This window comes from Aptenodytes patagonicus, unplaced genomic scaffold, assembly GCF_965638725.1.
Source record: "Aptenodytes patagonicus unplaced genomic scaffold, bAptPat1.pri.cur scaffold_77, whole genome shotgun sequence".
NCBI classification, from domain to species: Eukaryota; Metazoa; Chordata; class Aves; order Sphenisciformes; family Spheniscidae; genus Aptenodytes; species Aptenodytes patagonicus.
Window position 1 is genome coordinate 190,393 of NW_027472026.1, and position 15,640 is coordinate 206,032.

Sequence of the window (15,640 nt, forward strand, 5' to 3'; positions counted from 1 at the left end):
TCAGAGCAGGACCTGGTGGTGGCCCACACAAGGCAACGCCTCCTGTTCGTTTATACGGTGGTTCAGGGAACGGGATTTTGTGCACGATACCTGGTGTGCACCATCAGTGCCTTCTTGTCCAATAGCTGCCCTCGCTGTCGTTCGTCCCTTTTGGTTAACCACACTGGATAAAAGGAGTAACGGTCTGGAGGAAGAGAATGTCTCCCAAAACAGCAAGCAGGCACCCGTGCTTATACAGAAGCAGGGTGGAACAAATAATGAACATGCTAAAAGAAACCAGAGATGGCCACAAAGAGAAGAAAAACATCAACGAGCCAGAAACTTTCCAGAGGAATGAAAACATCTGTAAGACTTCTTGCTGGGAGCTGGTGAAGTGGTTTCTGGGTGCACAGTGCCTGGGCGGGCACGGGAGCCCAGCCAGCTGCTCCCGCCTGGGGTGCAGCCCCCAGCATCCAGCACGGAGCAGCGGCTGTTCAGGGAAGATGGCGAGGTGGCAGTGTTCAGGCACTACGGGAAGAAAGGGAAGGGCTGCTGCGAGGAACACGGGAACACGGAGGCCCCACCGAGAGAGGACTGGAAGGGTGGCAGATGCCTGGACGGAGGCCGGGACGAGGAGACGGCCAGCCGGCGGGTGGCCGGCATAGGCCAGGCACTGAGACGGATGGGTCAGGCCTGGGAACCGGGGCTCTGAGGCGGGTGGGACAAGCCCCGGGGCCTCCCCGGGCAGGGGTACCTGCGGGGAGCAGCTGGCGGGTGCGGGGTGGCGGCGCCGGGTCCTGCGGGAAGCGGGGCTGCGAGGGCGCCGGCCGGCCCCGACGGCGGTGCGGGACGGCCGGGAGCAGCGGGGCGGCCGCGGGGCGGGGCGCGGTGTCCCGGCGGCGCATCCCCGGGCCGGGGTTGCGCGGGGCCCCTCCCGGCGGGGCGGGCCGTGCGCGGCCGCACGTCCGGAGCGGGGCGGGCTGAGCCCGGGGCGGCCCCGCGCGGCGCTGTCAGCCCGCGGCTCGGCTCGGCTCGGCGCGGCGCGGCGCGGCTCGGCTCGGCTCGGCTCGGCTCGGCTCGGCTCGGCGCGGCTCGGCGCGGCGCGGCTCGGCTCGGCTCGGCGCGGCTCGGCTCGGCGCGGCTCGGCGCGGCGCGGCTCGGCTCGGCTCGGCGCGGCTCGGCGCGGCGCGGCTCAGGTCGGCGCGGCTCGGCTCGGCGCGGCTCGGCTCGGCGCGGGGATGGCGGTGCCGGAGCCGGACGCGCGGCTGGCGCAGGAGAAGGAGGAGGAGAGCGAGGAGGAGAGCGAGATCCTGGAGGAGAGCCCCTGCGGGCGCTGGCAGAAGCGCCGCGAGCAGGTGGGCGCAGGGCGCTGCGGGACGGATGCTGCCGCCACCGCCGCGGCCGGGCCCTGCGGGGCCCCGGGCTGTGCGGGGCACCGAGCGCTGCCCCTCGCCCGCGGCCGCCCCGCGGGCGCCCGCTCGGGGGCAGACGGCGCCTCCAGACCGTGTCCCGCCGGCCGGGGCCGGGACCGTGGCGGCCGCATCACCCGGACACGGGCAACCCTGCCGAGACCCGGTCGGCTCCCGCAGGTGCCCAGGGCAAGGGTGATGGCCGCGGCCGGAGGCCGATGCGGAGAGCTGTCCCGGAGGCGCGGGGTGTCCCGGTGCGAGGAGCTGGGCTCATCGTGCCCCGGTGCGGAGAGCCGGGCTCGCCGTGTTCCGGTGCGGTGTGTCTCGGTGCGGGGAGCCGGGCTCATTGTGCCCCGGTGCGGGGTGTCCCGGTGCGGGGAGCCGGGCCGTGCCCCGAGGGAGCAGGGCAGTCCCGGGTGTGCAGCCCGCAGCGGAGGACACCGGTGCCGTGCTGGGCCGCCCGCTCACAGCCAGCTCGTGGGCCCTGTCGGAAGGAGACCGAGCGCTGTGGGAGCCAGCGCTGAGCCCGGTCCTGGAGGTTGGGCTCGGTCTTTGAGGTGTGCCTGGTGGCAGCGGTGCGGGTGGCAGGTCGGTAACCACGGGTCGCTGGCCGGGCAGCTCCTGCGGGAATGAGGACTTGCATGTCCTCATTCGTGGACAATCGTGCCCCCAATCATGGGGCATGGCGGTGACGGGTGCTGGCCCCTGCACCACTGCCTCCAGGGCTGGAGAACACAGTTCCTCCTCTCCAGATGAGGGATTTGGACCATTTCAGCTTATCTTCCCGGCCCAGGGGCTCAGCACAGCCATCCTGCAGCGTGTCCACCAGGGTTTTGCAGTGCTCCCATCATCACCCCCTGCCCTCTCTTTTCCAGATGTGTAATGATCATCTCCCCTGAAAGTGGAGCCTGAGCCTCCCTGCCTCCGTCAGGGCACCCAGGAACAGGGACCAAAGTCAGTGGGCGAATCCTGACCCCAGGCAGGGGTGGGACAGCACTGAGAGGCAGACATCACAGGCACTGTCAGCTTCTGAAAGGCAAAAGGGCCCATCCAAGACCAATCCTGTTCTTTATCTTCCCACCATCACCTGTTAACGACCTGTCAGTAGTCCATAGTGCTCTAGTCTGGATGCAGGCTGCCCGTGTTTTAGGCTGTTTTCCCAGTCTGGGCTTTGCTGAGGTCTTGATAACCTGCTAATGTCGATGCCATCAGCACCTGCCCTTCTCGTGTCCCTCTGTGCTTTCAGGTGCTTCTACACCCACACGTCACCCTTCCATCTGTTCCTACTACCTTACCACCTCTGCCCACATCTCCTCTACATCAGGGCCTTGCATCAGGGCTGGTGCCTGAGCCTTGTCCCACAGTTTGCATGCCACGTGGTGAGTGCCAGGACCTGACACCACATTCAAAATCCCATGGCTCCTCCCCCTGCTTGTCCTTGGTGCTCCCGGAGTATCAGAACGCACCCATGTGGCACATCTGAGGTGTCGGAACCATCTTTGTCTTGTGTTGTTTCATTTATCTTTTTTGGGACGGGCTTTGCTGGCGCCCATCATCAGCCGTCCCTCTATCCGTGCCCTGCATCTGAATGAGCTTCAACTGCTGGTGCAGGCGTTGCAGTGTGCCCTCCGTGCCACAGATGAGGTGTGGGGTAATGGTACAGGCACAGCTGACAGAAAGACCCCTGCCTCTCCTGTGGTATTTCTGCCAGGATGGCTCTGCGGGACAGCTGAAGAGGTGAGGAAAGCTGTGCAGAAACTAGTTTTTTACCCTGATGCTCCTGTAATTAGATCTACAGACTTAAAATGACCTCCACTGTATGTTGGAAACAAGCATTAGGGTGGAAACATTTGGTGTAGGTACTGGATAAGGTCCTGTAATTTAATCACATCTAACCTGTAGTTGCATTATGTTTTTTCACACAGTTCTTGAATGACGTGTGTTAATCTGTGACCCACCAAAACAGCCTGAAACCCCTAGTTGTCCTTCATGAAGAAATGACTTGGAGGTCATTTCTCATTTGAACAATCTCCATCTATTTTGACCTATTGGTGACACTTAATGATATGTATTTTAACACTTAATTTTGACAAGGGAGCTTTCTGGAGTGGTGTTGCAGTGGCTGGAACTGGCCCCTGGGGGGTTGTGCAGCGCGTGGGAGAAGTGGAATCAAATCTGAAGCGCAATCCCATCAGTGACATTTCCACACAGATGTTTTGGTAATTGGTCATTGTGCCGTGCTATCCATCTGCAGGGTTTTTTTCTTGCTGGAGAGGTGGGACGGGTGGATTGGCCTTTCCTGGGTGTTGCAGGACAGCAGACAGTGGCAGGAAGGCTTGTGAGTCTCGGTGGTTTGTGATACGGTCACACATCACAGTGATGAGTTGCAGTGCTACAATCACTTCTGTGGCAACACAAGAGGCCTGCTGGCTGCTCACCAGGTCCATGTTGCTGTGCCGTGGCAGGGTTGCGTGCCCTTGGGGAAGCAAGCGTTCAGGTGACGGACCCAAAGGAGAGCGGCCTGTTTAGCAAGTGGATGTTTCAGGGTCTGGGATCTGGAAAGCTGCCGTGACAAAACGCACATGAACTTGAATGGGGAAGTGGTAGCACTGCCTAAATTGCAAATGTAAGTGAAGGAAGTTTTGTGTAAGAGACTAGTTTGTTGCAAATCCATAGATGCTTAGTTACGTACCAGGAAGAAAAAAACATCGTTGGCTGTCTGTAAGCTGTCGATATGGTATCTTCTAACATCGATGAACAGCCATTCTCTTTAACATACGTTCTGATTGCCATAAGCACTTCAAGTATTTTTACCACTAGGGATTTTCCCTCACTATCCTGATGTTTCATTATAATTATTTATTCTCCTTAATTTGCTTTTACCAGAACAGTCGAGTCCTTTGTGGAATCCACAGTGCTGTGCTTGATCTAAGGTCTTGCTGTTTCGAGAATGGGTCCAGAGAGGTGGGAGAGCTGCCTGTGACCTCCCGTCTCTGCAGCAGGCAGAGAGAGCCCGGGCACGTGGCTTGGAGCAGTGTCTGGAGCCTGGAGAGTTGAAGTGAGCAGAGGCAAGCACCCCATACAGTATTTTAATGCTTTAACCGTGATGCTCAGTAGTATGGGCTGAGAAGCAGCTTATGATAAATTGCTAGTGTGTATGTATTAATTACAGGTACACAAGGACTACACCTTTGGTTTTACGCATGGCCATTGTAGCCGTACTCCACTGGGAGAATGCAGAGCAGCAGCTCACAACCCTACTGTGCATCATTACACCACATTTCAGGTACAGACGCAACAGCTAAAATGTGTCGTGGCCCCGGTGCCAGATCTTATTGCTGTGCTGTGTCTGGCCAGACCCACCAAAGAAGAAAACATTTCTCTTCACAGCTTCCCTTGCCTATTTATGATGCATATATTCATGATGGATGTGAAGTCACAGATTTCCATGAGCAGTTCAGGAAATAAAAGCACTTACAGTATCTCTGCAACTTAAGTGGAGAAACAGTCATGTGAATCCTTCGGTGACTTCATGTTCAGTGTCAGCACAACCCGTGTTCTGCCTCTTTCATTTCTCTCCCTGCTATTAGTGTGAAAGTGCAGCAAAGGAATGCTGCTGTTGTAGACTTTTCCATTTAGGAAGATATGTTCTTTTCAGCGTTGGTTTGATGACTTCATTTACTTTTTCCATCCACCCTGTGGAGTAAGAGTAGCAAGGAAGAAGAAACTTGGTTTACTGCTTACGTTAAACGTTTTGCAACTTTCCTTGTCTGAATAGTTTCCTGAATGAGCCCTAGCACCTTGTTACTAAGAACAAACTGGTTTTATCCATGCTGCTTTGCTCTTGCAAAACCTTTATCCATTTGGAAAAGGGACTATTACAACCAGTAGATATTTGTTGACTCTGCTGTTCACGAGCACTGGTACCACTGCATTAATCTGTAACATAGACCAGGTTCAGGCTATTATTTAAACAACCTCTCCAGCATCATTCCCATCCGTCTCTGGGTGTCCCCGCCTGTCAGTTCTGCCCGTTGTGCTCCCTGCAGGAATGTCCTGGACTGAGCATGCTCTGGGTTGCCTTTGGTATTCCTCAGGGCCCTTCCCCTTTGGATGAGAGCATGTGCTTGCTGTGGCAAAGCTCAGCTGTGGTTCACGGGACCGAATCTTAGAGTTGCTTCTCTGCTTGTAACTCTGCCATTGCTTCTGACACGGCGTTCTGCTTCACGGTGCTGGCAGCTCCGGCACAGCTGCTGATGGCTAAAACAGGGCTGGTCGCATTTTCGCTTGAAATAGTCCATTGCTCCCTCCCCTTTTGGTCACCTTGTTTAGTAAAAGGGTTAATGACTGAAAGTATAGTGATACAAAGCCCTTGAACTATGACCTTTAACTTCTAAAACCAGCAGGATGAAAGAAAGGAAAAAGGGAAACAATAATAGAAAGAAAGAGAAAAAATGCTGAAGCAGAGTTTAAAGAAAATAAAGTGGTTTTAAAAAATCTGCAAGAGGGGGAGATTTTGAAGTGTTGCTATAGGTTCCCACAGATCAGAAAATGAAAACAAAATATGGAAAAATAATCTAAGCATTTGAATACTGAGGTGCAAGGGGGTTGCCTTTTTTTAGGTATTAATTATGTTTGCAGTTTGCAGTGAGGATAACCAGTTCTGTGATAGATTATTTGGAAAGCATCCAACTATTTAATATTTGCCACCAGAGTTATTTTTAAAAGCTGCTTTGTTGCCAGCCCTCCCAGGAGACTAGGACTTGAAGTGTGTTCTTGTGAAGTGCTTTTCCAGAGCAGAGGGGATCAGCTGAAGGACTTAGCTCTTTCTTTTCATGCCATCTATTTTTTTCTACCCCTTACTGGTTTTACGGCTTTTGTTTGCTGTTGTTTAACTTTCCAGGATGAGTTTACTTGTGAACCTGCTGGTCTCAGCTGATCAGACAGGTTAATATCGGAAGGCTTTGCTCTGTGCTCCAAATAGGAGGTGGGGCACCCCAGATGGTTTTAATTGAGGATATTTGTGAAAGCAAGATGCAATTGTTTGAACTAAGGTGGCATAACTCACTGATAGATAAACTTTGCTGGAAGCAGATAGTGAAGTCCTCTTCTCAGCATGTATTCTGTGGGTCTGGCAACAAACAAGACTTTGCATGCTAGATTTAGTGTCCTTCTCATTACCCTTCTAGTTTGTGTGGGTGATGTGCGGGAACTGTTTTGCCTTTTGCTTCAGGTCTGCTTTCCCTGTGCTGCTTTCTCCATTTCAAGGATCCTTTAATCCTTTATGATCTTACCCAGTCATAACAATCCTCTGCCTTGTTCTCACTGCTGGGGAGGGAGGTGACGTTAGCCGAGTGGTAAAGGTTAGTGCAGAAACTTGTCCTTTTTCATGCAATAACATGCTCTTTTATTCCCATTCATATTCTCCCCAAGAATGCCTTTCTGTTTGTAGCTTGTTGCTCCTGAGCTACTTGGTGTGCTCCTAAGGCACTACCTGTCTGCTCTAGCTTCTCCACCATGTCCCGAATGCACGCAGCTCAGCAGTTCCCAGGCTGCTCCTTCTGTGCTCCCTCCAAACTAGACACGAAAGAGAAGTATTACAATTACCAGCGTTCTCTATGTTTTGTTCCCTTTCCTGTTTTTAACCAAGCTTTTTTTGCCCTTTCATTGGTTTTCCCATGCAGGTATTTTTGTTTACAGTGGCCAGACATTGTATATGAGTCTTGCAGGCTTGTACACCTTTTGTGTCCCTTGTCTTCTTTCTCCTTTTTCTCTGATGTAACCAGAGAACACACACAGTCCCAGAGGCTTTTATATTTTACTTCTGGGACAAGGGAGGTGTCCCATGGTCATGTTACAAAATGGATTAAAAGATGATCAAATGCTTATTGGTTGGCTCTTCCAAGTTAGCATTTGACAGTAAACACACGAAAGGCAGTGTTTTAGCATTTCCCCGTAGCAATCAGATACTGGTCAACAAGGTGTTTTTGTTAGCTTTCATTGAAACTGCACTGCTGACAGCTTAGCTGTTCAGCTTGGGTTTGCTCTGTGCCAACGCAGCAGGAGGGCAAATCCCCCTCCCGGTGCAGTCAACGGGATAAATCACACCAAATTCCTGTTAACTGGGCTAATTCATACTGGTCACTGGTCTCCTGCCTGACTCATAAAGGGTTGCTGTTTGTTGTTTTCCAATTGGGCTTGGATGACCAGCCAACACAGTCCATTGCTTTCTGGACAAGCACTGCAAAGCCCATCCCTGGGAGTTTGTCCCCAGTTCAGACTGGCGGGCACTGGGGACCTGCAGCAGCGGGATGGGGTACTGCACGCCCAGCCTGTCCTTGGGCACCTCCTGCTCCCACCTCCCACCCCAACCCGTCCAGGCTCTGCTTGCCTGCCTGGTGCCCAGGTGCAGGCTGGTGGTGGGGATCCTTTCCCTTTCCTACTGTATTCTGCAGAGCCTTCTCTAACGCCCGCTGCAAACCTCCTAGGCTGCTGGCCATATGTCCTGGGTTTCAGCAACACTGCCAGTGAATTTCCGAGATGCAGTTTAGCCAGGGAGCAAAGCTGCCTGGGCTGGGCAGTGCTCAGCTTCTGCTGACCACAGGCTTGCGTCTCCTTCCCAGGGGTGTGCAGTGCCCTGGGGGTAAAGCAAACAGCTCCCTGGGGTCTGGCTTCCTGCCAGGCCATTTCCTGAGCAGCCCCCATCTGCAGGCCAGGTGTGTGTGCAATGGTACGTCTTCTGCCCAGGAAATAACACCACTTGTATTCCCTTCAGAGTGCAGGATCTCTCCCGGCTTTTATCTGGGCAGTGGAAAAATACTCTTCTGCCCCTTTTTCTCAGCAGTGGAAGGGGAACAGGGATCACAGTGTTTGCTCCGGCAGCTGCTGGGCAAGAGGGAAGGGCAACCATGGGTATGGAGAGAAAGGAAAGACTTCTAGCCCTCCCTCCTACAGGCAGAGGGGACAGGCTGGCAGGTGGCTGCGTTTCTGAGGAGGCCTGCTCCAGATCCTGCTGGGAGGGGCTTCCTCTCCCTGTCTACAGGTATTAAACAACGACCTCCCTGCTGTTGCTGACAGTCAGGGGATCTCCTGGGGATGGATAGGGAGAGTTAATGGAAAAGGGCTGGATGAAGTGGGTGCCCCTCATGCCCTGGGATGGGAGAGCTCTGCCACTACACATCCTGCTGTGTTGGCCGCGAATCTGTTTCCCTCCCTCGGTCTCCCCTGCCTGCAGCTGGGCACCTGGTTATTTTTCCTGGTTGATTGGCTGAATGCCACTTCTGCTTTCTGCCCATAGTGCTGCTCCTTCTCTCTGAGGTTCACCGCTCCTCCAGCGTTGTCCAGGACAAGTGCCGTTCACCTGTACCTCCCTCACTTCTGTCCGATTGCACTGATGTTAAACCGCAGCAGAGCTCGCCCTGACCCATGCCGCTGCCTCCCAGCTCTGTAAGCAGCATGCCACCATCTCTGTTCAGCTAGGTCTCTGCAGTTGGTAGTGTATTAGCCCTGTATCCACGCTGGTCTGAATTAGTGCTGAGACTATGTTTTTGTGAGAGGTAGGATCAAATGCTTCACTGGAATCAAAATATTTTCCGTCTCATGTGTTCCCTTCACCTACTAATTGTGTAACACGATCACACAGAGAGAACAGGTTTATCTGGCACCACAGATCTCTCATCCTGCTCCTGCAGAGTCACAGGACATTGTAGGCTTGATCTGTTGTTTTGCTGTGGACTGCAGATAGCAGTATGGGTGGATGTCACCCAGCTAGCTCTTCTGTCACAGCCTTTGACATACCTGCCACAAGGTGAAATCTAGCCAGCAGCCCAGCCAGGCTCAGAAGCAGATTGCTCCGTAATTGCTTGGGGCTGTTGCTGGTCCCAGCCTCCTCCCTGGGGACAAAGGGGCTGTTAGTGGCAGGTCTGGTGTTTGAAATGGGGCCCTGGAAGCAGAGACCTCGGAGCCATGCCGCTGAGTCTCAGACCCTGGGCAGAGTGCTCCCAGCTCAGGAGAGTGGGATGTATCGGCTCTTCACCCAGAGAATCACACGTGCACAGCGGGACCATGGATAAGCCCCCCTCGCCCCCTGGGTGCCCACTGCCCGCACACTGCTGCTCCTGCGGGACCTGCTCCAGCTTCTGCTCCTCAGCACAGCGGTGATCAGGCAGGCTCTGCCTGCCACTGCTGTTTGTTGTCCCTGTCCCTTGGTAAGTTGAAGGAAGCAGCACAGGTGTCAGAGTGGGGCCTCAGCCCTCTTAGCTAATTTTTTTTCCTTTTACATGTTTTAAAAAATTATTTCCATGTTGCAACAGTCACCCCTGCCCTGCATGTTGCATAGCATGGGGTGGTAGAGAGAGGAGTGCAGCCTCTGTCTGGGTCAGGGAACACGTGGTTTGGAGAAGGCAGGGGGAGGCCAGCTTCAGGCAGTGGGCTGGAAAGGGAGTCCCTGCAGAGACACAGTCCTCTGTCTCTGCTGCTTGCACACATTGCCCTGAGAGGATGGTCTCTGCTGCCTAAGGTGTATCCCCATGCCTTAGCAGCACCTCCTTGCTAACTGTAACCCGAACAGAAGTCCCTTGAGAAGCCCAGACACAGCCTTTACTGTCGCCCAGGCTTATGTGATACTGGAGCGGAGTGCCAGGCTGGGATTTACTCCGCAAAAGTGCTCTCCCAGGCACATTGTGTTTCCTGCTCAGCCTTGTGGCCCCAGTGAATCCTGCCAGTTCCCAGCGCCAAAAGGGGTAATGTTGCGGTGTCACGAGGAGTCAGGTAAACTGTGCATGCAGTGAGCATCACCATCGTCATGTCCTGCTAGCCCTCCTCTTGTTACCAGCAACCAGGGGTTTCTGCTCTGTGGCAGATCAGTGCTGGCACTGTTCCCCTGACAGAGGCGCACGGGGGTTGTGACCTGTAGCATCAACACATGTCTGCTGTCACCGTATGACCAGGTGGGTCCTGGTGCTCTTGCCAGCATGGCACTGCTGATCTCAGTGAGCCTGGAGAGCCTGGGGCCCTGTAATCTGGGTAACTACTCCTCCTTCTTGCTTGGCTCTCCCTTTGGGTGTCTCTTTGGCTTTGCCCTGTGTCCTCCAGACGGTGCCGTTTCTTACGTCCTGGCCTTCTGTCCCCAGGGCCATCTGCAGCACCCAGAGTGGTGGCTGCTGCACCAGGGACAACTCCACAGCTGACAGGCAGGTGGTGGGGCCATAGGTGCTTGCAGGGCTGCTGCCAGCCTGCAGAGGATGGGGAAGGGCTCCATCCCGCATGGGCTGCATGCCCTTCTGTGCCGCAGGCAGGCGGGACCTGGGCAGCAGCTCAGGAAGCAAACTCATCTCGGCTCCGGTATGGACAGGGCAAGTGTACAGAATGCTGGCAGCTGCCTTGCTCTCGTGCCCATTCATGGGCCTTTGATTCCCAACACTTCATCTTTCCCTTGGTGTCTGGCTCAGCACCAGTCCAGAAAATCCCTGAAGAGGTTTGGTCCTCTTCCTTCCAGCCTCAGGATGCACGGAGGCTGTGGGTCAGACTCCTGGTGTATCTTCCAGCCTGGTCGGGTGTCTCCTGGTGGCCTCTTTAATGGCCACTCTGTGTTTCTGTTGGTACAGTTTTTTTCAGGATGGTTATGCGATGGCGATGCCTGGGCTCCGGGTGTGAGAAGGAAACATGCTGTTTCCCTCCCCTTCCTCACTGCTGCTTTGCATCTCACCGTCCGCCCTGGCACCGACAGCACTGTGGGTGCAAAGGGACTCTGCAGGAATGGGGGGTAAGGGTCACTGTCCTACCGCTCACCCCAGCAACCTCCTGCCTGGCACACCCTTCCCAGCCTGCCTGCCCTGCCTGCACCTTTGCTCTGGCCCTTCCTGCAGTGCCTCAGGCAGCTGCCCTCCCTCACGGTGTTCACTCTGGCCGATGGCACAGCCTGCACTTATGTTTCCCCAGCAGCCCCTTCCAAGCCAGGGAGAGGGAGCTTTTTCAGTGCCTTTGCTTCATTTCTGAGCAACCTTCAGATTATCCTTCCTCTGCACAGTAAGGCACCCAATCCAAACCCAGGTTTCCATGTAGGGTCTGCTGTGTGCTCTTCAGTGGCGCTAATGGTCCCGGGGAGCCAGGGCTGGTAACGTGACCCTGCCGCTGCTCAGCTTTAATCGGGGCTGAGGGCTGAGGCTTTGCCTGCTCGACTGCCTTGGAGACAGAGCAGTAAACTTATGCAAAACTTTGGAAATTATTTGGGTAAAGTACCTGCAGACAGGAACTGGCCTGCCTCGCAGAGGGGCTGCCTGTTGGGTTGAAGCTGCGCTGGGTGCTTCTCCTGCCTCTGACAGGCAGGAGGGCAGAGGGGAGATTGGGTGTGGGAGAAACACATCTGTGCTAGGGGCTGAGGATGCGAGATGGCTGCTTGGGCACAGGATAGTGCCCGGGTCCAGTGGTCAGTCCCCACGGCTGTGCTGGGGGCTTGACCGCTTCCTGTGCCCAGAAGCTGTCTGCCCTGGTCCTGCTCCTGTGCTGAGGTCCTGGGAGCAGGGCCACCAGCAGAGGAGGCCTCTGGGACTGCTCTGTCTTCAGTGTCCCACGGGTGGCTGGGGTGTGCTGGTCCAGATGGCATGGAGGCATGCTCTGGGGGGCACAGGAGGGCAGTGGGATGTCCCTGCTAAGAGATGGGGCCAGCACGTGCTTGTCCTGAGGACGCAAGTGCGGGTGTCTGGGGAGAAGCAGAGGACCGGCAGAGTGCCCTCTCCTCCAGGCGCCATGGCCATGCCTTTTCCCCAGTCGCTCCCCAGAGCGACCCAAGAAAGGTAACAACTGACCTTGTCCTTATTTTCTTCTCCAAATCGGGTCTAAATGCCAGTGGCAGCAGAAATGCCTGTCCATTGCTCTCCAGCCCCATGCCTTCCTTGTTTAACAGCTGCTCTCCCAAGGCCCCAGAACTGTATCACTAAGCCTTTTTCTGTGGACTGTTTCAGTCCTTGCTGACGTGAAAAGCTCAAAAGGGAGTGATTTATTGTAAGATGCAATCTGATCTTTTGTAAACCTTCGCTTACTTGTCCCCAGTGATCTCTCCAGGCTGGCCTCAGCTCCTGCCCAGGGCTTTCTGGAAGCAGCCTGAGCAGGGAGTTTGCCCAGTCCAGCTCTGGAGTTTTGCCTGTTCCACGTGGTGTCCACCATTAGCAGCACACGGAGCTGCCAGGAACCCCTGAAAGGCATGGTGTGAGATAATCAAGGTGACCTGTGGCTGCTTCCTTTTGTTCCCAGTCACCTCTGTGATTATAATGCAGCATTTATTTATTTATGCAATCTTGGAGCTCGGTGCGCAAGACAGCTGTTCAGTATCAGTTTTATTGTTATTCAGCACAAGACTGAGCACATTTGCGTCTGCACGGAACAGGGAACATTTCCTCCCCTGTAGGCCTGTCTGATGCTGCTCACCGTGTACCAGAGCCTCCCAGATACCAACAGATCTACTGTCTGGAGCCTTAAGCACCAGGATACCACTTCAGGCTCAGAGAGCAGATTGTTCAAAGCTGGGAGGCTGCGGTGGAGGGACGACCCCGGACTTCTACTGTGGGTCACTCTCAGACAGGCGGCCAGTCTGATTCAGCCCAGCTGTTCTTACGTCAAGCTCAGAGCAAGCAGGAGGCAGCATTGCCTGCCCAGGGATGGGAGGGGGCTGGCAGGCACCTGGTTCATCCAGGTGTGGGGACAGGAGGCATGGGGTGCTGTGGCCCTGCAGGTTGGGTCCCACTGTAGGCTCGGTATCTGCACACAGGAACATTGTGGCCCTGCGACGAGGCAGATGAGGAGGAGGCACCTGAGGTTTTCAGACCCGGCTGTGCCTTTGAGACGGGCATCAGCAACCTCTGTGCAGACCTCTGTTGCTCCCGTGTGTCCTTGTGGCAACCGAAAGACTGTTTGGGTCTGTGCTCTGCATCTGACTCCTTGTTCCTGGCCTTGTGGCCACTTACTGGTTTCAGGACAGGATTTTTCTCAAGACCGTGAGCTGATTTTCCAGTGGCATTTTTGGGGAGAGGCGGAAGAGCAGCTTCACGGAGTGCTCTGTGACCAGCGGACCCTCATGGTGCATGGGCAGTTGCCCCCAGCTGCCCTCCCTCCAGGCACAGCCTCCACTGAGACCTGCCTCAGCCTGGCACTGGCTGCCGAGAGCTCCTGCAGAGGCTGTTTGATCCCCCTTGGCCAGGCAGTCCCTCCTGTCGCAGCCCACCCTTGCTTTCCACCAGCAGCATCAGCCTCTCCAGAAGGACCACGGCTCGGGGTTCACAGCAGCTGGTGTGACGGCCCCGCTGTGGGGGCATCCGGGTGAGGGCTGAGCCATCTCCCCACTTCCCCCTGGCAGTGGCTCCCCCAGCAATGCCCTTGCTGGGCGCACCTGTGCTGGCTGTGTTTGCACTGGGAGCCCCAGCAGGCTGCTGGGACTTGCTGGGAAGGCTGTGGTCAGTGAGGCCAGCTGGCCGCATCGCTGGCTGTCCGTGCTGGGCTTTGTGCAAAGCACGTGAAGCCTGTGAGCAGAGAGAACAAGTAACAGAGGTGCTTTGTGTGGCCGCAGCAGGAACTGGGCCATGAGCTGCCTGTCTGTCCCCTGCTAATGAGCTGGGGGTGCTGCGTGCCCGCGCCTGCGCCCACAGCTGCCCCGTGCCATGGCAGGCCAAGCCCCGGTGGTGGGACGCTGCGTACCGGCCCCTGGAAGCAGCAGAACAATCCCCCTTTTCATCTGGCTGCCAGCAGCTCCGCGCTGCCCCTGCTGCATGGCAGACAGGAGCGGGCAGCACTGCCTCTGCTCAAGCTGCTGGGGCTGAAGCGGGGGATGGCCCTGGCCCCGGCCCCAGCCCTGGGCTGCCCCCAGGCCCTCTGGAGGAGGGAAGGGGCAGGTTGGGGGCTGCAGGCCTGCTCCTATGCAGTGATGCTTTTGCAAGGGGAGAGCAAGGGCAGCGACTGCACAGAGTCCAGTGCAGACGGCGGTTCGGAATGCAAGCAGGCGCCGCTCCTGGGAGGCAGGACCCCCTGGTCCTGGGGCAGGGGTGTCTCTGTGCTGTTGAGCCCCTGTCAGAACCAGGTGCCTTTTGAGCAGGTTTTGCCTGGGCTGGAGCTGGGACCTGGTGGTCCTGGCTGGCCTGGGGACCGGCGATCTGGTGCTGCCCTCAAGGCAGGATCGGCAGAGACCCAGCACAGGGACAGGGCTGCCACGGCTGGGTCCATGCTGGACGTGGCCTGCAGAGGTGATGTCTGCAGAGCTGCTCTCCGTGGGGTCCTGGAAAGCAGCTCTGTGACCTCTGGGGCTGGGAACTCATCAGACAGACCTCGGGGCATGGGAGATTGCCCCCAGTCTCCTCGGGATGTTAAAAGAGGTGATGTTATGGCTTTGGTTTGTCTGGACCTTCTAATTTGCCCTGCCCAACATGAGTATGACCATCAGCCATGGGTGTGGGTTGCTCCCCCACGGCTGCTGGGAAGTGGGGTCCACGTGGGGGTCCCCGTCCCTGTGCAGGAGTGGGGCCAGCAGGTGACTGCCAGCTTCTCACTGGGCTAGAAGAGTCGAGAGGGGCTGGCATGGGAACTGCTCCAAATCGCTGGCTCTCTCCTGTGCCCTCGCGTTCTAGAGAAACGGTGCCGGCTGCTGCAATGCCTGAGCTCCCAAGCAGGCAGGTCCTGAGGGCAGGGCAGAACAGGCAGCGGGCTGGGGGTTTGCTCTACTCACTGTGTCCTGGCCAGAGACTCCTGCGGGCTGGAGTCCTCCGCAGGAGCAGTAGCAGAGACTGTCCACGCAGCATGTTTGTCCGCGTGGGCTGCCAGTGGGGCTGGGAGCCATGGGCAGGGCTGCAGCCGGGCTGTTTCACACCTTCCTGTGCCTCGCAGGTGAATCAGGGGAATATGCCGGGCATCCAGAGCACCTTCCTTGCCATGGACACAGAGGAGGGCGTGGAGGTGGTGTGGAATGAGCTGCTCTTCACTGACAAGAAGGCCTTTAAAGCACACGAGGTGAGCCATCCCTCCCTGGCAGGACCGTGCCCACCTCCCCTGAGACTGCTCACTGCACCTTCCTGGCCAGCAGCGCCGGTCCCTGCTGTTTGTGGGTAGCAGCACACCTTGGTCAGCAGTGCTAATCACAGCCTGTCGTGCTGTGCTCCTGTCTGTGTGGCATTGTGCTTTCCCTTGGCTTCTCTCTCAAAGATAGCTCCATGTGTCCTCTGTACCCTGAAAACAGCTTTTCCTGTAACCGGGGGCACAGCCTGCTCCCCAGC

At 56.2% G+C, this 15,640-nt stretch overlaps 1 protein-coding gene across 3 annotated transcripts in view; it reads left to right on the plus strand.

Annotated features, from left to right (window-relative positions):
• Positions 1-481: 481 nt before the first annotated feature.
• The window catches only part of NRBP2 (nuclear receptor binding protein 2), a 30,051-nt gene continuing 14,892 nt past the window's right edge, over positions 482-15,640 (plus strand). The window contains exons 1-2 of one of the 3 annotated variants that reach the window (XM_076363645.1): positions 482-665; positions 15,255-15,377. In XM_076363645.1, the coding sequence (XP_076219760.1) occupies positions 15,270-15,377 (108 nt within the window). In that variant the 5' untranslated portion in view covers positions 482-665; positions 15,255-15,269. Of the gene's footprint in view, positions 666-1,204; positions 1,335-13,100; positions 13,701-15,254; positions 15,378-15,640 lie in introns of those variants that run through there. The other 2 variants (XM_076363643.1, XM_076363646.1) reach the window with 2 other exon arrangements.